This window comes from Crinia signifera, chromosome 5, assembly GCF_055691185.1.
Source record: "Crinia signifera chromosome 5, ASM5569118v1, whole genome shotgun sequence".
NCBI lineage: Eukaryota > Metazoa > Chordata > Amphibia > Anura > Myobatrachidae > Crinia > Crinia signifera.
In genome coordinates this window covers 330932952-330954675 of record NC_139221.1, presented here as the reverse complement: position 1 = coordinate 330954675, position 21724 = coordinate 330932952, and the positions used below count along the sequence as shown (strand labels likewise).

Here is a 21724-nt window from a genome sequence, read left to right as displayed (position 1 = left end):
CAGGAAGCAGATCCCTGTGTCCTGTCTCTCTGCGCTGCGTTCTGGCCTAATTTCCTGCACAATATCCTATCTCTGTCCCTGCCTCCCACACATACTGGTCCCATCACTCCCAGGCAGCGGATCCCTGTGTCCTGTCTCTCTGCACTGCCTTCTGGCCTAATTTCCTGCACAATATCCTATTTCTGTCACTTCCTCCCACACATACTGGTCCCCTCACTCTCAGGCAGCGGATCCCTGTGTCCTGTCTCTCTGTACAGTGTTCTGCCTCATTTCCTGCACAATATCCAATCTCTGTCCCTTCCTCCCACACATATTGGTCCCCTCACTCCCAGGCAGCGGATCCCTGTGTCCTGTCTCTGCGCTGCGTTCTGGCCTCATGTCCTGCACAATATCCTATCTCTGTCCCTTCCTCCCACACATACTGGTCCCCTCACTCTCAGGCAGCGGATTCCTGTGTCCTGTCTCTCTGCGCTGCGTTCTGGCCTCATTTCCTGCACAATATCCTATCTCTGTCCCTTCCTCCCACACATACTGGTCCCATCACTCCCAGGCAGCGGATTCCTGTGTCCTGTCTCTCTGCTCTGCGTTCTGGCCTCATTTCCTGCACAATATCCTATCTCTGTCCCTTCCTCCGACACATACTGGTTCCCTCACTCCCAGGCAGTGGATCCCTGTGTCCTGTCTCTCTGCGCTGCGTTCTGGCCTCATTTCCTGCACAATATCCTATCTCTGTCCGTTCCTCCGACACATACTGGTCCCCTCACTCCCAGGCAGTGGATCCCTGTGTCCTGTCTCTCTGCGCTGCGTTCTGGCCTCATTTCCTGCACAATATCCTATCTCTATCCGTTCCTCCGACACATACTGGTCCCCTCACTCCCAGGCAGTGGATCCCTGTGTCCTGTCTCTCTGAGCTGCGTTCTTGTCTCATTTACTGCACAATATCCTATCTCTGTCCCTTCCTCCCACACATATTGGTCCCCTCACTCTCAGGCAGCGGATCCCTGTGTCCCATCTCTCTGTACAGTGTTCTGCCTCATTTCCTGCACAATATCCTATCTCTGTCCCTTCCTCCCACACATATTGGTCCCCTCACTCCTAGGCAGCGGATCCCTGTGTCCTGTCTCTGTGCTCTGCGTTCTGGCCTCATTTCCTGCACAATATCCTATCTCTGTCCCTTCCTCCCACACATACTGGTCCCATCACTCCCAGGCAGCGGATCCCTGTGTCCTGTCTCTCTGCGCTGCGTTCTGGCCTCATTTCCTGCACAATATCCTATCTCTGTCCCTTCCTTCCACACATACTGGTCCCCTCACTCTCAGGCAGCGGATCCCTGTGTCCTGTCTCTCTGCACTGCGTTCTGGCCTCATTTCCTGCACAATATCCTATCTCTGTCCCTTCCTCCGACACATACTGGTTCCCTCACTCCCAGGCAGTGGATCCCTGTGTCCTGTCTCTCTGCGCTGCGTTCTGGCCTCATTTCCTGCACAATATCCTATCTCTGTCCGTTCCTCCGACACATACTGGTCCCCTCACTCCCAGGCAGTGGATCCCTGTGTCCTGTCTCTCTGAGCTGCGTTCTTGTCTCATTTACTGCACAATATCCTATCTCTGTCCCTTCCTCCCACACATATTGGTCCCCTCACTCTCAGGCAGCGGATCCCTGTGTCCCATCTCTCTGTACAGTGTTCTGCCTCATTTCCTGCACAATATCCTATCTCTGTCCCTTCCTCCCACACATATTGGTCCCCTCACTCCTAGGCAGCGGATCCCTGTGTCCTGTCTCTGTGCTCTGCGTTCTGGCCTCATTTCCTGCACAATATCCTATCTCTGTCCCTTCCTCCCACACATACTGGTCCCATCACTCCCAGGCAGCGGATTCCTGTGTCCTGTCTCTCTGCGCTGCGTTCTGGCCTCATTTCCTGCACAATATCCTATCTCTGTCTCTACCTCCAACACATACTGGTCCCCTCACTCCCAGGAAGCAGATCCCTGTGTCCTGTCTCTCTGCGCTGCGTTCTGGCCTAATTTCCTGCACAATATCCTATCTCTGTCCCTTCCTCCCACACATACTGGTCCCCTCACTCCCAGGCAGTTGATACCTGCGTCCTGTCTCACTGTGCTGCATTCTGGCCTCATTTCCTGCACAATATCCTATCTCTGTCCCTTCCTCCCACACATACTGGTCTCCTCACTCCCAGGCAGCGGATCCCTGTGTCCTGTCTCTCTGAGCTGCGTTCTGGCCTTATTTCCTGCACAATATCCTATCTCTGTCCCTTCCTCCCACACATACTGGTCTCCTCACTCCCAAGAAGCAGATCCCTGTGTCCTGTCTCTCTGCGCTGCGTTCTGGCCTCATTTCCTGCACAATACCCTATCTCTGTCCCTTCCTCCCACACATACTGGTCCCCTCACTCCCAGGCAGCGGATTCCTGTGTCCTGTCTCTCTGCGCTGCTTTCTGGCTTCATTTCCTGCACAATATCCTATCTCTGTCCCTTCCTCCCACACATATTGGTCCCCTCACTCTCAGACAGCGGATACCTGTGTCCTGTCTCTCTGCGCTGCATTCTGGCCTCATTTCCTGCACAATATCCTATCTCTATCCCTACCTCCCACACATATTGGTCCCCTCACTCCCAGGCAGCGGATCCCTGTGTCCTGTCTCTCTGCGCTGCGTTCTGGCCTCATTTCCTGCACAATATCCTATCTCTGTCCCTTCCTCCCACACATACTGGTCCCCTCACTCTCAGGCAGCGGATCCCTGCATCCTGTCTCTCTGCGCTGCATTCTGGCCTCATTTCCTGCACAATATCCTATCACTGTCCCTACCTCCAACACATACTGGTCCCCTCACTCCCAGGCAGCGGACCCCTGTGTCCTGTCTCTCTGCGCTGCGTTCTGGCCTCATTTCCTGCACAATATCCTATCTCTGTCCCTACCTTCCACACATACTGGTCCCCTCACTCCCAGGAAGCAGATCCCTGTGTCCTGTCTCTCTGGCCTAATTTCTTGCACAATATCTTATCTTTATTCCTACCTCCCACACATATTGGCCCCTTTACCCCATGGGGCTCCCAATTCCCCTCCAGGTCTCTCTGTCCCCCCCCCCCCCCCCCCCCATCAGCGCAGTGACAGCCATGTACCAATACATTACTACATACACTTATACATCAATTATATGGGTTACACCACAAGGATTTCTGTTGGGCACAATACTTATCCCACATGGACGGGTGGCTAGTGGGCTGTAAGCATGACCTTGCTCTACAATACTGTAGAGACGTATGCACAAAGCGAGACTTAAGGGGTAGATTATACGCATCAGAGGACCTGGGATCAGAATATGTTCCAAAAAGGTTCTTTCTCATTCACTAGCCTCCACTATGCACCCTCCCTTACTAGCCTACACTCTGTACCATCACTCACTGGCCTTCATTGGTATTATGATTGATTGGCATCCACTACATACTAGAACTGAATATCCTCCACTGTACACTCACTGGCCTCCACTGTGCACCCTCACTTCCCTCATTATATGTACTCCTACTGTGGAGGCTAGATACAGGTTTGTCTCCTGACACACTCAGTGCCTGAGCCCAACCGCTATCTAGAAGTTACCACCATCCTCAGTGCCTGAGTCCAGCCGCTATCTAGAAGTTGCCACCTCCTCAGTGCCTGAGCCCAACCGCTATCTAGAAGTTGCCACCTCCTCAGTGCCTGAGTCCAGCCGCTATCTAGAAGTTGCCACCATCCTCAGTGCCTGAGTCCAGCCACTATCTAGGAGTTGCCACCATCCTCAGTTCCTGAGTCCAGCCACTATCTAGGAGTTGCCACCATCCTCAGTTCCTGAGTCCAGCCGCTATCTAGAAGTTGCCACCATCCTCAGTGCCTGAGTCCAGCCACTATCTAGGAGTTGCCACCATCCTCAGTGCCTGAGTCCAGCCACTATCTAGGAGTTGCCACCATCTTCAGTTCCTGAGTCCAGCCGCTATCTAGAAGTTGCCACCATCCTCAGTGCCTGAGTCCAGCCGCTATCTAGAAGTTGCCATCTCCTCAGTGCCTGAGTCCAGCCACTATCTAGGAGTTGCCACCATCCTCAGTTCCTGAGTCCAGCCGCTATCTAGAAGTTGCCACCATCCTCATTGCCTGAGTCCAGCCACTATCTAGAAGTTGCCACCATCCTCAGTTTCTGAGTCCAGCCACTATCTAGACGTTGCCACCATCCTCAGTGCCTGAGTCCAGCCGCTATCTAGAAGTTGCCACCATCCTCAGTGCCTGAGTCCAGCCACTATCTAGGAGTTGCCACCATCCTCAGTTCCTGAGTCCAGCCACTATCTAGGAGTTGCCACCATCCTCAGTTCCTGAGTCCAGCCGCTATCTAGAAGTTGCCACCATCCTCAGTGCCTGAGTCCAGCCACTATCTAGGAGTTGCCACCATCCTCAGTGCCTGAGTCCAGCCACTATCTAGGAGTTGCCACCATCTTCAGTTCCTGAGTCCAGCCGCTATCTAGAAGTTGCCACCATCCTCAGTGCCTGAGTCCAGCCGCTATCTAGAAGTTGCCATCTCCTCAGTGCCTGAGTCCAGCCACTATCTAGGAGTTGCCACCATCCTCAGTTCCTGAGTCCAGCCGCTATCTAGAAGTTGCCACCATCCTCTTTGCCTGAGTCCAGCCACTATCTAGAAGTTGCCACCATCCTCAGTTTCAGAGTCCAGCCACTATCTAGACGTTGCCACCATCCTCAGTGCCTGAGTCCAGCCGCTATCTATAAGTTACCACCATCCTCAGTGCCTGAGTCCAGCCACTATCTAGAAGTTGCCACCATCCTCAGTGCCTGAGTCCAGCCACTATCTAGAAGTTGCCACCATCCTCAGTGCCTGAGTCCTGCCGCTATCTAGACGTTGCCACCACCCTCGGTGGCTGAGTCCAGCTGCTACTGTATACCTCTGATAAGGATGATGTATACCAGCCTCTCCTAGCAGCAATAGAGCACATGGTGAGTGGTGAGCAGGTTATGGCTGCACTGATTATTGTGAATGGCCGCTAATTGTAGATATACATATTGATGATGGTGATGTCACACTCACACTCTCTAACATGGCTACCAGTCTCTATCATTCCTCTCCCCGAAGGCCTCCACATTTCAGGGTGCCCTGCGTTCCAGCACAGCTGTCGGTGACCTGTGGACAGCACATGCCAGGAACATTAATCTGCATATTAGGGACCAGCCCGTAGCTTCTAGTCTGTATCACAGAATCACCATCAGCCTCCCGGGGGCAGAGGATACACAGGGTCATGTTGGTGTGGTATCCGTGTGATCTGAAATAAAAGACAGGTCAGATAGGCAGAGTCCGGCATGTAAAGTACTGGATAGCATGCAGACTGACTGTAGACAGCTGAGATAAGCAGTTAGACAGACGTGTAGGGTGATCCGGGACAAGCAGTTAGACTGTTTAGGGTGATCTGAGATAAGCAGGTTACACAGACTTTGTTGGGTGATCTGGGATAATCAGGTTAGACAGACGGTGTAGGGTGATACGGGATAAGCAGTTAGACAGAAGCTGTAGGGTGATACGGGATAAGCAGTTAGACTGTGTAGGATAAGCAGGGTAGACTAGGTGTAGGTTGATACAGTAAAAGCAGTTAGACAGACTATGTAGGGTGTAGGGTGATCTGGGATAAACAGTTATACAGCCTGAAGGACAATCTAGGGTAAGCAAGTTAGACAGACTATGTAGGGTGATCCCAGAATAAGCAGTAACACAGACTGTGTAGGGTAATCCGGGATATGCAGTTTAGACAGGAAGTGCAGGGTGACCGAGATAAGCAGTTAGACAGACTGTGTAGGGTGATCTGGGATAAGCAGGGTAGACAGGTGTAGAGAATTTCAGGATAAACAGTTAGCCAAATGGTGTAGGGTGATCTAGCATAAGCAGTTAGAGAGACTGGAGGGCAATCTAGGATAAGCAGTTTAGACAGACTGTGAATGGCCAGCTGGAATAATCAGGTTAGACAGACTGTGTTGGGTAATCTAGGATAAGAAGGTTAGACATACTGTGTAGGGTGATCCTGTATAATCAGTTACACAGACTGTGAAGGGCAATCTGGGATAATCAGTTACACAGGCAGTTTAAGGTAATCTGGGATAAGCAGTTAGACAGACTGTGTAGGGTAATCCAGGATAAGCAGTTAGACAGACTGTGTAGGGTAATCCAGGGTAAGCAGTTACACAGGCAGTGTAAGGTGATCCAGGATAAGCAGTTACACAGGCAGTGTAAGGTGATCCAGGATAAGCAGTTAGACAGACTGTGTAGGGTAATCCAGGATAAGCAGTTAGACAGACTGTGTAGGGTAATCCAGTGTAAGCTGTTACACAGGCAGTGTAAGGTGATCCAGGATAAGCAGTTACACAGGCAGTGTAAGGTGATCCAGGATAAGCAGTTAGACAGACTGTGTAGGGTAATCCAGGATAAGCAGTTAGACAGGCAGTGTAAGGTGACCCAGGATTTACAACAGCTGGAGGGCCATAGTTTGGACATATCTGGTGTAGGGTGATCCATTAAAATCATTTAGACGGACTGTGTAGGGCAGGGGTGGTAAAACCTGTCCTCAAGATCTACCAACGGTGCATGTTTTCCAGGCGACCTGTGGATCTATAGTAGGAATGAATGCAGCAGGTTTTAAAATGTGACAGTTAGTAATGACTACAGCTGTGCACCAGCTAAGTAACCTGGAAAACGTGGACCGTTGGTAGATCTCGGGACCGGTTTGGCCACCCCTGGTGTAGAGTGATCTGGGATAAGCAGTTAGACAGATGGTATAAGGCAATCCGAGGCGGGCAGTTAGACAGACGGTATAGGGCAATCCGAGATTGGCAGTTAGATAGATGGTGTAGGGCAATCCGATATTGGCAGTCAGACAGATGGTGTAGGGCGATCCGAAATTGGCGGTTAGACAGACGTGTAGGGCAATCTGAGATAAAAGACAGGTTTGAGAGCAAGTCTGAGGACATGCGCGACTCACCGGTTGCAGTGGAATTGGTGCTGTCGTCAGCTGCTGAGAGCTCCATGCTATCTGTAATCAGAGACGACCTGGATCTGTGACAACGGTCACCGGAGCGAGTTCTGCGGAGGACAGTCTGCTGGAGGAGGCAGAGAATAGGGAAAAGTGGAGATAGAACCAGATACTGAGGAGACTCCCATCAGCCTATATTACCAGTGCGATCCCCCCACAATCCTCACCTTCCTGTTCTGGGGGCTGCTGGGGGCAGATGCGCTGGTGTACAGGCTCAAGCCAGAATTGGACCCTTTAGCTGTGGTCTGGTTTCCAGCACATTTGAGGGTAGATGAAGAGAAAGGATCAGGGGAAAGGTACCTCTCATTAATTTTCAGGTTGGTCCGGCCTTTCACTGCAAAACAGGAGCATTTCATATCTATATATTATATGGAGTCAGACTTCACAGAACCTGGTAATGATAATTAGAGACCTTGGTATATTCACTAAAGATCGATCTTCATCAAATGTTCATCAATCAACATTAATGTTGCATTTTAGGGTCAAGTTCACATATTTACTAACAGGCCATGTTGACATTGTTACAAAAATGACTTCTAGTAAACGTGTGATCTATAACCGAAATTATCTCTGCAGCTGGACAGGGACAGGTACCAACTGCAAAATACGTACCTGCACAATAGTGATATACAGTATAAGCACAGAATGGGCAGCGCGCCTCCTGTAAAGCCCCTCAGCAACCATCTATTAGGAGGTCAGATGTAATGGGAATACACTGGTATCAGGCAAGCACCACCCGTCTGTATTACATGCCTTCTCCTGCTCCTATAATGTATCCTACCCATCTCCTCTACCTTCCCCTGCTCCAATCATGTATCCTACCCATCTCCTCTACCTTCCCCTGCTCCAATCATGTATCCTACCCATCTCCTCTACCTTCTGCTCCTATAATGTATCCTACCCATCTCCTCTACCTTCTCCTGCTCCTATAATGTATCCCACCCATCTCCTCTACCTTCTCCTACTCCTATAATGTATCCCACCCATCTCCTCTACCTTCTCCTGCTCCTATAATGTATCCCACCCATCTCCTCGACCTTCCCGTGCTCCTATAATGTATCCCACCCATCTCCTCTACCTTCCCCTGCTCCTATAATGTATCCTACCCATCTCCTCTACCTTCCCCTGCACCTGTAATGTATCCTACCCATCTCCTCTACCTTCCCCTGCTCCTATAATGTATCCCACCCATCTCCTCCACCTTCCCCTGCTCTTATAATGTATCATACCCATCTCCTCTACCTTCTCCTATAATGTATCCCACCCATCTCCTCTACCTTCCCCTGCTCCTATAATGTATCCTACCCATCTCATCTACCTTCCCCTGCTCCTATAATGTATCCTACCCATCTCCTCTACCTTCCCCTGCTCCAATCATGTACTGTATCCTACCCATCTCCTCTACCTTCCCCTGCTCCAATCATGTATCCTACCCATCTCCTCTACCTTCTGCTCCTATAATGTATCCTACCCATCTACTCTACCTTCTCTTGCTCCTATAATGTATCCTACCCATCTCCTCTACCTTCTCCTGCTCCTATAATGTATCCTACCCATCTCCTCTACCTTCTCCTGCTCCTATAATGTATCCTACCCATCTACTCTACCTTCCCCTGCTCCAATCATGTATCCTACCCATCTCCTCTACCTTCCCCTGCTCCTATATTGTATCCTACCCATCTACTCTACCTTCTCTTGCTCCTATAATGTATCCTACCCATCTCCTCTACCTTCTCCTGCTCCTATAATGTATCCTACCCATCTCCTCTACCTTCTCCTGCTCCTATAATGTATCCTACCCATCTACTCTACCTTCCCCTGCTCCAATCATGTATCCTACCCATCTCCTCTACCTTCCGCTGCTCCTATAATGTATCCCACCCATCTCCTCTACCTTCTCCTGCTCCTATAATGTATCCTACCCATCTCCTCTACCTTCTCCTGCTCCTATAATGTATCCTACCCATCTCCTCTACCTTCCCCTGCTTCTACTATCATGTATCCTACCCATCTCCTCTACCTTCCCCTGCTTCTACTATCATGTATCCAACACATCTCCTCTACCTTCCCCTGCTTCTACTATCATGTATCCAACACATCTCCTCTACCTTCCCCTGCTCCTATAATGTATCCCACCCATCTCCTCTACCTTCTCCTGCACCTATAATGCATCCTACCCATCTTCTCTACCTTCTCCTGCTCCTATAATGTATCCTAACCATCTCCTCTACCTTCTCCTGCTCCTATAATGTATCCTACCCATCTACTCTACCTTCTCTTGCTCCTATAATGTATCCTACCCATCTACTCTACCTTCTCTTGCTCCTATAATGTATCCTACCCGTCTCCTCTACCTTCCCCTGATCCTATAATGCATTCTACCAATCTCCTCTACCTTCCCCTGCTCCAATCATGTATCCTACCCATCTCCTCTACCTTCTCCTGCTCCTATAATGTATCCTACCCATCTACTCTACCTTCTCTTGCTCCTATAATGTATCCTACCCATCTCCTCTACCTTCTCCTGCTCCTATAATGTATCCCACCCATCTCCTCTACCTTCTCCTACTCCTATAATGTATCCTACCAATCTCCTCTACCTTCTCCTGCTCCTATAAAATATCCTACCCATCTCCTCTACCTTTCCCTGATCCTATAATGTATCCCACCCATCTCCTCTACCTTCTCCTGCTCCTATAATGTATCCCACCCATCTCCTCGACCTTCCCGTGCTCCTATAATGTATCCCACCCATCTCCTCTACCTTCCCCTGCTCCTATAATGTATCCTACCCATCTCCTCTACCTTCCCCTGCACCTGTAATGTATCCTACCCATCTCCTCTACCTTCCCCTGCTCCTATAATGTATCCCACCCATCTCCTCCACCTTCCCCTGCTCTTATAATGTATCATACCCATCTCCTCTACCTTCTCCTATAATGTATCCCACCCATCTCCTCTACCTTCCCCTGCTCCTATAATGTATCCTACCCATCTCATCTACCTTCCCCTGCTCCTATAATGTATCCTACCCATCTCCTCTACCTTCCCCTGCTCCAATCATGTATCCTACCCATCTCCTCTACCTTCCCCTGCTCCAATCATGTATCCTACCCATCTCCTCTACCTTCTGCTCCTATAATGTATCCTACCCATCTACTCTACCTTCTCTTGCTCCTATAATGTATCCTACCCATCTCCTCTACCTTCTCCTGCTCCTATAATGTATCCTACCCATCTCCTCTACCTTCTCCTGCTCCTATAATGTATCCTACCCATCTACTCTACCTTCCCCTGCTCCAATCATGTATCCTACCCATCTCCTCTACCTTCCCCTGCTCCTATAATGTATCCTACCCATCTACTCTACCTTCTCTTGCTCCTATAATGTATCCTACCCATCTCCTCTACCTTCTCCTGCTCCTATAATGTATCCTACCCATCTCCTCTACCTTCTCCTGCACCTATAATGTATCCTACCCATCTACTCTACCTTCCCCTGCTCCAATCATGTATCCTACCCATCTCCTCTACCTTCCGCTGCTCCTATAATGTATCCCACCCATCTCCTCTACCTTCTCCTGCTCCTATAATGTATCCTACCCATCTCCTCTACCTTCTCCTGCTCCTATAATGTATCCTACCCATCTCCTCTACCTTCCCCTGCTTCTACTATCATGTATCCAACACATCTCCTCTACCTTCCCCTGCTTCTACTATCATGTATCCAACACATCTCCTCTACCTTCCCCTGCTCCTATAATGTATCCCACCCATCTCCTCTACCTTCTCCTGCACCTATAATGCATCCTACCCATCTTCTCTACCTTCTCCTGCTCCTATAATGTATCCTAACCATCTCCTCTACCTTCTCCTGCTCCTATAATGTATCCTACCCATCTACTCTACCTTCTCTTGCTCCTATAATGTATCCTACCCATCTACTCTACCTTCTCTTGCTCCTATAATGTATCCTACCCGTCTCCTCTACCTTCCCCTGATCCTATAATGCATTCTACCAATCTCCTCTACCTTCCCCTGCTCCAATCATGTATCCTACCCATCTCCTCTACCTTCTCCTGCTCCTATAATGTATCCTACCCATCTACTCTACCTTCTCTTGCTCCTATAATGTATCCTACCCATCTCCTCTACCTTCTCCTGCTCCTATAATGTATCCCACCCATCTCCTCTACCTTCTCCTACTCCTATAATGTATCCTACCAATCTCCTCTACCTTCTCCTGCTCCTATAAAATATCCTACCCATCTCCTCTACCTTTCCCTGATCCTATAATGTATCCCACCCATCTCCTCTACCTTCTCCTGCTCCTATAATGTATCCCACCCATCTCCTCGACCTTCCCCTGCTCCTATAATGTATCCCACCCATCTCCTCTACCTTCTCCTGCTCCTATAATGTATCCTACCCATCTCCTCTACCTTCCCCTGCACCTGTAATGTATCCTACCCATCTCCTCTACCTTCCCCTGCTCCTATAATGTATCCCACCCATCTCCTCCACCTTCCCCTGCTCTTATAATCTATCATACCCATCTCCTCTACCTTCTCCTATAATGTATCCCACCCATCTCCTCTACCTTCCCCTGCTCCTATAATGTATCCTACCCATCTCATCTACCTTCCCCTGCTCCTATAATGTATCCCACCCATCTCCTCTACCTTCCCCTGATCCTATAATGTATCCCACCCATCTCCTCTACCTTCCCCTTCTCCTTCTCCTATAATGTATCCCACCCATCTCCTCCACCTTCCCCTGCTCTTATAATGTATCATACCCATCTCCTCTACCTTCTCCTATAATGTATCCCACCCATCTCCTCTACCTTCTCCTGCTCCTATAATGTATCCTTCCCATCACCTCTACCTTTCCCTGCTCCTAAAATGTATCCTACCCATCTCCTCTACCTTCCCCTGCACGTATAATGTATCCTACCCATCTCCTCTACCTTCCCCTGCACCTATAATGTATCCCACCCATCTCCTCTACCTTCCCCTGCACGTATAATGTATCCCACCCATCTCCTCTACCTTCCCCTGCACCTATAATGTATCTCACCCATAGGCAGGTAACAGGTGGTGTGCTGGTAATAGGGGAACAGGCTGAGCAGTATGCTGGTAATAGGGGAACAGGCTAAGCACTGTGCTGGTAATAGGGGAACAGGCTGAGTGGTGTGCTGGTAATAGGGGAACAGGCTGAGCAGTGTGCTGGTAATAGGGGAACAGGCTGAGCAGTGTGCTGATAGCAGGCAGGTAACAGGTGTGTGCTGGGACAGGTTAAAAGGGTAGCAGGCTGAGCGGTGTGCTGGGTTACAGGGTAACAGGCTGAGCGGTGTGCTGGGTTACAGGGTAACAGGCTGAGCGGTGTGCTGGGTTACAGGGTAACAGGCTGTGCGGTGTGCTGGTAGCAGGCAGGTAACAATAGGCTGAGCGGTGTGCTGGGTTACAGATTAACAGGCTGAGTGGTGTGCTGGGTTACAGATTAACAGGCTGAGCGGTGTGCTGGGTTACAGGGTAACAGGCTGAGAGGTGTGCTGGGTTACAGGGTAACAGGCTGAGCGGTGTGCTGGGTTACAGGGTAACAGGCTGAGCGGTGTGCTGGGGTTACAGGGTAACAGGCTGAGAGGTGTGCTGGGTTACAGGGTAACAGGCTGAGCGGTGTGCTGGGTTACAGGGTAACAGGCTGAGCGGTGTGCTGGGTTACAGGGTAACAGGCTGAGCGGTGTGCTGGGTTACAGGGTAACAGGCTGAGCGGTGTGCTGGGTTATAGGATAACAGGCCTAGCGGTGTGCTGGGTTACAGGGTAACAGGCTGAGCGGTGTGCTGGGTTACAGGGTAACAGGCTGAGCGGTGTGTTGGGTTAGAGATTAACAGGCTGAGCGGTGTGCTGGGTTACAGGGTAACAGGCTGAGCGGTGTGCTGGGTTATAGGATAACAGGCTGAGCGGTGTGCTGGGTTACAGGGTAACAGGCTGAGCGGTGTGCTGGGTTACAGAGTAACAGGCTGAGCGGTGTGCTGGGTTACAGGGTAACAGGCTGAGCGGTGTGTTGGGTTAGAGATTAACAGGCTGAGCGGTGGGATGGGTTACAGGGTAACAGGCTGAGCGGTGTGCTGGTAATAGGGTAACAGGCTGAGCGGTGTGCTGGTAATAGGGTAACAGGCTGTGCGGTGTGCTGGTAATAGGGTAACAGGCTGTACGGTGTGCTGGTAATAGGGTAACAGGCTGAACGGTGTGCTGGTAATAGGGTAACAGGCTGAGCGGTGTACTGGTAGCAGGCAGGTAACAGGCGAAGCGGTGGGTTGGGTTACAGATTAACAGGCTGAGCGGTGTGCTGGTAACAGGCTGAGCGGTGTGCTTGTAATAGGGTAGCAGGCTGTGCGGTGTGCTGGTAATAGGGTAACAGGCTGAGCGGTGTGCTGGTAATAGGGTAACAGGCTGTGTGATGTGCTGGTAATAGGGTAACGGGCTGAGCGGTGTGCTGGTAATAGGGTAACAGGCTGAGCGGTGTACTGGTAGCAGGCAGGTAACAGGCTGAGCGGTGGGCTGGGTTACAGATTAACAGGCTGAGCGGTGGGCTGGGTTACAGATTAACAGGCTGAGCGGTGTGCTGGTAATAGGGTAGCAGGCTGTGCGGTGTGCTGGTAATAGGGTAACAGGCTGTGCGGTGTGCTGGTAATAGGGTAACAGGCTGTGCAGTGCGCTGATAATAGGGTAACAGGCTGTGCAGTGTGCTGGTAATAGGGTAACAGGCTGTGCGGTGTGCTGGTAATAGGGTAACAGGCTGTGTGGTGTGCTGGTAATAGGGCAACAGGCTGTGCGGTGTTCTGGTAATAGAGTAACAGGCTGTGCGGTGTGCTGGTAGCAGGCAGGTAACAGGTGTGTGCTGGTAATAGGGTAACAGGCTGTGCGGTGTGCTGGGTTAGAGGGTAACAGGCTATACAGTGTGCTGGTAGCAGGCAGGTAACAGGTGGTGTGCTGGTAATAGGGGAACAGGCTGAGCGGTGTGCTGGTAGCAGGCAGGTAACAGACGGTGTGCTGGTAGCAGGCAGGTAACAGGCGGTGTGCTGGTAATAGGGGAACAGGCTGAGCAGTGTGCTGGTAATAGGGGAACAGGCTGAGCGGTGTGCTGGTAATAGGGGAACAGGCTGTGCGGTGTGCTGGTAGCAGGCAGGTAACAGGTGGTGTGCTGGTAATAGGGGAACAGGCTGAGCAGTGTGCTGGTAATAGGGGAACAGGCTGAGCAGTGTGCTGGTAATAGGGGAACAGGCTGAGCGGTGTGCTGGTAATAGGGGAACAGGCTGAGCAGTGTGCTGGTAATAGGGGAATAGGCCGAGCAGTGTGCTGGTAGCAGGCAGGTAACAGGCGGTGTGCTGGTAGCAGGCAGGTAACAGGCTGTGCGGTGTGCTGGTAGCAGGCAGGTAACAGGCGGTGTGCTGGTAATAGGGGAACAGGCTGAGCGGTGTGCTGGTACCAGGCAGGTAATAGGCTGTGCTGGTAATAGGGGAACAGGCTGAGCGGTGTGCTGGTAGCAGGCAGGTAATAGGCTGTGCTGGTAGCAGGCAGGTAACAGGCAGTGTGCTGGTAGTAGGTGAACAGGCTGAGCGGTGTGCTGGTAGCAGGCAGGTAATAGGCTGTGCTGGTAGCAGGCAGGTAACAGGCGGTGTGCTGGTAGCAGGCAGGTAATAGGCTGTGCTGGTAGCAGGCAGGTAACAGGTGGTGTGCTGGTAGCAGGCAGGTAATAGGCTGTGCTGGTAGCAGGCAGGTAACAGGCGGTGTGCTGGTAGCAGGCAGGTAATAGGCTGTGCTGGTAGCAGGCAGGTAACAGGTGGTGTGCTGGTAGCAGGCAGGTAATAGGCTGTGCTGGTAGCAGGCAGGTAACAGGCGGTGTGCTGGTAGCAGGCAGGTAATAGGCTGTGCTGGTAGCAGGCAGGTAACAGGTGGTGTGCTGGTAGCAGGCAGGTAATAGGCTGTGCTGGTAGCAGGCAGGTAACAGGCGGTGTGCTGGTAGCAGGCAGGTAATAGGCTGTGCTGGTAGCAGGCAGGTAACAGGTGGTGTGCTGGTAGCAGGCAGGTAATAGGCTGTACGGGTAGCAGGCAGGTAACAGGCGGTGTGCTGGTAGCAGGCAGGTAATAGGCTGTGCTGGTAGCAGGCAGGTAACAGGCGGTGTGCTGGTAATAGGGGAACACAGGCTTCCCTCTACCTGCGGCTGACAGAAGGTTTCGCCCTCCCCTGTACGGTAGCCGGGATGAGCATGGAGTATCTATTTAAGCTGATGTCTGACAGTCTGTGCTATAATAACCAGGGTCCTGCACTGGGGCTGATTCACATACATAACGCACATTATCTATACCCACCTCTACAGGGATCATTCTTCACCAGAAATTCATCGAGGGCGATCCAGCCGCCTCCCACCCGCACCATGAGGGTGCTCCGCAGAATCCGCACCATGCGCAGGAGCTGAGACTCCCCAAACTGAGAGAGAGACAAACTGACATTCTGACACAGCGAGGAGAGAGGTGCAGGCAGGGAGATGTCCACCAGGGGGAGATAGACAGAGGGAGATGCCTAGCACATGGGGCTACTGAGACAAGGAGATCCCTACCACATGGGGCTACTGACACAGGGAGATCACTAGCACATGGGGCTACTGAGACAAGGAGATCCCTACCACATGGGGCTACTGACACAGGGAGATCCCTAGCACATGGGGCTACTGACACAGGGAGATCCCTAGCACATGGGGATACTGACACAGGGAGATCCCTAGCACATGGGGATACTGACACAGGGAGATCCCTAGCACATGGGGATACTGACACAGGGAGATCCCTAGCACATGGGGATACTGACACAGGGAGATCCCTAGCACATGGGGCTACTGACACAGGGGGATCTCTACCACATGGGGCTACTGACACAGGGGGATCCCTACCACATTGGGCTACTGACACAGGGGGATCCCTACCACGTGGGGCTACTGACACAGGGAGATCCCTACCACATGGGGCTACTGACACAGGGAGATCCCTACCACATGGGGCTACTGACACAGGGAGATCCCTAGCACATGGGGCTACTGACACAGGGAGATCCCTACCACATGGGGCTACAGACACACGGAGATCCCTACCACATGGGGCTACAGACACACAGAGATCCATACCACATGGGGATACAGACACAGGGAGATTCCTACCACGTGGGGCTACTGACACAGGGAGATCCCTACCACATGGGGCTACTGACACAGGGAGATCCCTACCACATGGGGCTACTGACACAGGGAGATTCCTACCACATGGTGCTACTGACACAGGGAGATTCCTACCACATGGGGCTACTGACACAGGGAGATCCCTACCACATGGGGCTACTGACACAGGGAGATCCCTACCACATGGGGCTACTGACACATGGAGATTCCTACCACATGGTGCTACTGACACAGGGAGATGCCTACAACATGGGGCTACTGACACAGAGAGATCCCTACCACATGGGGCTACTGACACAGGGAGATCCCTACCACATGGGGCTACTGACACATGGAGATTTCTACCACATGGTGCTACTGACACAGGGAGATGCCTACCACATGGGGCTACAGACATACAGAGATCCCTACCACATGGGGCTACAGCCACAAGGAGATCCCTACCACATGGGGCTACTGACACAGGGGGATCTCTACCACATGGGGCTACTGACACAGGGGGATCCCTACCACATGGGGCTACAGACACACAGAGATCCCTACCACATTGGGCTGCTGACACAGGGGGATCCCTACCACGTGGGGCTACTGACACAGGGAGATCCCTACCACGTGGGGCTACTGACACAGGGAGATTCCTACCACGTGGGGCTACTGACACAGGGAGATCCCTACCACATGGGGCTACAGACACACGGAGATCCCTACCACATGGGGCTACAGACACACAGAGATCCATACCACATGGGGATACAGACACAGGGAGATCCCTACCACGTGGGGCTACTGACACAGGGGGATCTCTACCACATGGGGCTACTGACACAGGGGGATCCCTACCACATTGGGCTACTGACACAGGGGGATCCCTACCACGTGGGGCTACTGACACAGGGAGATCCCTACCACATGGGGCTACTGACACAGGGAGATCCCTACCACATGGGGCTACTGACACAGGGAGATCCCTAGCACATGGGGCTACTGACACAGGGAGATCCCTACCACATGGGGCTACAGACACACGGAGATCCCTACCACATGGGGCTACAGACACACAGAGATCCATACCACATGGGGATACAGACACAGGGAGATTCCTACCACGTGGGGCTACTGACACAGGGAGATCCCTACCACATGGGGCTACTGACACAGGGAGATCCCTACCATATGGGGCTACTGACACAGGGAGATTCCTACCACATGGTGCTACTGACAAAGGGAGATGCCTACCACATGGGGCTACAGACATACAGAAATCCCTACCACATGGGGCTACAGCCACAAGGAGATCCCTACCACATGGGGCTACTGACACAGGGGAATCTCTACCACATGGGGCTACTGACACAGGGGGATCCCTACCACATTGGGCTACTGACACAGGGGGATCCCTACCACATGGGGCTACTGACACAGGGAGATTCCTACCACATGGGGCTACTGACACAGGGAGATCCCTACCACATGGGGCTACAGACACACAGAGATCCATACCACATGGGGATACAGACACAGGGAGATTCCTACCACGTGGGGCTACTGACACAGGGAGATCCCTACCACATGGGGCTACTGACACAGGGAGATTCCTACCACATGGGGCTACTGACACAGGGGGATCCCTACCACATTGGGCTACTGACACAGGGGGATCTCTACCACATGGGGCTACTGACACAGGGAGATTCCTACCACGTGGGGCTACTGACACAGGGAGATTCCTACCACATGGGGCTACAGACACGGGGATCTCTATCACATGGGGCTACTGACACAGGGGGATCCCTACCACATTGGGCTACTGACACAGGGGGATCCCTACCACATGGGGCTACTGACACAGGGGGATCCCTACCACATGGGGCTACTGACACAGGGAGATTGCTACCACATGGGGCTACTGACACAGGGAGATTCCTACCACATGGGGCTACTGACACAGGGAGATTCCTACCACATGGGGCTACAGACACGGGGATCTCTATCACATGGGGCTTCAGACACAGGGGGATCCCTACCACATTGGGCTACTGACACAGGGGGATCCCTAGCACATGGGGCTACTGACACAGGGAGATGCCTAGCACATGGGGCTACTGACACACAGAGATCCCTACCACATGGGGTTACAGACACAGGGAGATTCCTACCACATGGGGCTACTGACACAGGGAGATCCCTACTACATGGGGCTACAGACACAGGGAGATCCCTACCACATGGGGCTACTGACACAGGGAGATTCCTACCACATGGGGCTACTGACACAGGGAGATCCCTACCACATGGGGCTACAGAAACACAGAGATCCCTACCACGTGGGGCTACTGACACACAGAGATCCATACCACATGGGGATACAGACACAGGGAGATTTCTACCACGTGGGGCTACTTACACAGGGAGATCCCTACCACATAGGGCTACAGACACAGGGAGATTCCTACCACATGGGGCTACAGAAACACAGAGATCCCTACCACATGGGGCTACTGACACATGGAGATTACTACCACATGGGGCTACAGACACAGGGAGATTCCTACCACATGGGGCTGCTGACACAGGGAGATTGCTACAACATGGGGCTACTGACACAGGGAGATCCATACTACATGGGGCTGCTGACACAGGGAGAGTCCTATAACATGATGGGGCTACAGAAACACAGAGATCCCTACCACATGGGGCTACTGACACAGGGAGATTCCTACAACATGGGGCTACAGACACAGGGAGATCCCTACCACATGGGGCTGCTGACACAGGGAGATTGCTACCACATGGGGCTACAGGCACAGGGAGATTCCTACAACATGGGACTACTGACACAGGGAGTACCCTACCACATGGGGCTACAGAAACACAGAGATTCCTACCACATGGGGATACAGACATAGGGAGATCCCTACCATGTGGGGATACAGACATAGGGAGATCCCTACCACGTGGGGATACAGACATAGGGAGATCCCTACCACATGGGGCTACAGACACAGGGAGATCCCTACCATATGGGGCTACTGACACAGGGAGATCCCTATCACATGGGGCTACAGACACAGGGAGATTCCAACAACATGGGGCTTCTGACACAGGGAGATCCATACTACATGGGGCTGCTTCCTCAGGGAGATCCCAACTACATGGGGCTACAGACATAGGGAGATCCCTACCACATGGGGCTACAGACAGAGGGAGATTCCTACCACATGGGGCTACAGATACAGGAAGATCCCTATTACAAGGGGCTACAGACACACAGAGATCCATACCACATGGGGCTACAGACACAGGGAGATCCCTACCACATGGGGCTACAGACACAGGGAGATCCATACTACATGGGGCTACAGACACATGGAGATCCCTACCCCATGGGGCTACTGAGACAGGGAGATCCCTACCACATAGGGCTACAGATACAGGAAGATCCCTTTTACATGGGGCTACTGACAGAGGGGGGTCCCTACGACATGGGGCTACAGATACAGGGAGATACCTACTACATGGGGCTACTGACACAGGGAGATTCCTACCACATGGGGCTACAGACACAGGGGGATCTCTACCACATGGGGCTACTGGCACAGGGAGATCCATACTACATGGGGCTACTGACACAGGGAGATCCATACCACATGGGGCTACTGACACAGGGATATCCGTAGTACATGGGGCTACTGACACAGGAAGATCCATACCACATGGGGTTACAGACACAGGGAGATCCCTACCACATGGGGCTACTGACACAGGGAGATCCCTAACACATGGGGCTACTGACACAGGGAGATCCCTAACACATGGGGCTACTGACACAGGTAGATTCCTAACACATGGGCTACTGACACATGGGGTTACAGACACAGGGAGATCCCCACCACATGGGGCTACAGACTCAGGGAGATCCCTACCACATGGGGCTACAGACTCAGGGAGATCCCTACCATATGGGCTAGGCATAGGGAGATACCCACCACATGGGGCTACAGACACAGGGAGATCCCTACTACATGGCACTACAGACATAGGGAGATCTCTACCACATGGGGATACAGACAAAGGGAGCTCCCCACCACATGGGGCTACTGACAAAGGGAGCTCCCCAACACATGGGGCTACAGACACAGGGGGATCTCTACCACATGGGTAACCCCACTAGTGACCCCATAGGTGATACACCTAAAAGCAGAGAGGGGAGATATCAGAGGAGGCAGAGCGGCCAGCCATAGAGGGGTGCACACAAGGCAACGCAAGGCATGCTGGGAAACCACATGGGGCAATGTTATGCCGCAGACTGAGGGCTTAGCGGCGGGTCAGGTCTATCACAGAAGCAGAACATGGGGGCAGAAGAGCAATGGTCTGCAGGGATAAGGGATTAGAGGGAGAAGCAGAGACAGAATGAAATCAAACTAGAGAAGTCTGTAAGAAAGGAACAGATGACAGGAGAGAAGAATAAGCTGCGACTGTATTAGTATGTCCGACACCCTGAGCTTCAGGAGACTGGGAGAAACATGGCGGCATCTGTAGCGTAAGGCTGGAGGGCCCTGCATTGCTTTCCATGCATACAGTATATCCTGTACATACAGCATGTATACACACACAGGCGCCGAGGGGTCATCCGAGAATGGGGCTGAATAAATTGGAGAATTTTAGATATATTTATTCTGCTGATGGAAAATTCCTGAGCAAAATTTGCCTGGAACACCAATTCCAGATGATTATATATCATTGTAAAGTGTGTCACTATTACTATTTAAATACAGTAGGAGTGTCGGCCATTGTTATGGAGATCAACATGTACAGAGGCCCATGAGAAATAGCCCAGCCAATATGGCTTCTGCACTGGAGTCACATGTGCGAGCGGATCACCAAGTGGTGAGCTCAGGAGAACTGCCGACGTGACATAATGCTGTATAAGGGGTACACCTCAGCCACTGGTGGGACGCTAAGCTCTGGCAGCAGCTGCTGGCACTCAGGTTAGTCAGGGAATGAGGAGGAACTGGGCCAGTGTGCTACACACAGCTGAGGGACTGCTTCCCATACTCACCCGATATCGGTTGGCGCTGATTTGCTGCACCTCAAAGCGCTTTGCACAGTTACACTGAGCCACTTGGCGGTTCACCTGTAGCAGAAACACAACCATGGTTACAAGAGTGGCAAGGTCCAAGTGCTGAGGCACCTGCAGACGTCCCTCTTCTTACCTCATCTTGGATTTGCTCAGCATCTGCGCCTCTTCTTAAGGGGTCCCTGGTGGGGTGCAGGGCACTGACAAACTCGTAATAGTCAATAAAACCATCACCATTAATGTCAAAGATATTGGCCACAGCGGTCATCTCCAGAGAGTTCGTTGGAAACCCTGGGAGGGGATTATCATCTGGTGAGTGACGCAGTAACGACTTCTTCCC

At 52.0% G+C, this 21724-nt stretch overlaps 1 protein-coding gene across 2 annotated transcripts in view; it reads right to left on the bottom strand.

Annotated features, from left to right (window-relative positions):
• Positions 1-353: 353 nt before the first annotated feature.
• Positions 354-21724, bottom strand: part of LOC146005637 (microtubule-actin cross-linking factor 1, isoforms 6/7-like) — a 159591-nt gene continuing 138220 nt past the window's right edge. For both annotated transcript variants that reach the window (XM_083145018.1, XM_083145019.1), the window contains exons 35-40: positions 21521-21675; positions 21367-21441; positions 15448-15565; positions 7239-7405; positions 7021-7138; positions 354-5316 (exon numbers count right to left, since the gene is read on the bottom strand). In XM_083145018.1, the coding sequence (XP_083001144.1) occupies positions 5291-5316; positions 7021-7138; positions 7239-7405; positions 15448-15565; positions 21367-21441; positions 21521-21675 (659 nt within the window). In that variant the 3' untranslated portion in view covers positions 354-5290. The remainder of the gene's footprint in view (positions 5317-7020; positions 7139-7238; positions 7406-15447; positions 15566-21366; positions 21442-21520; positions 21676-21724) is intronic.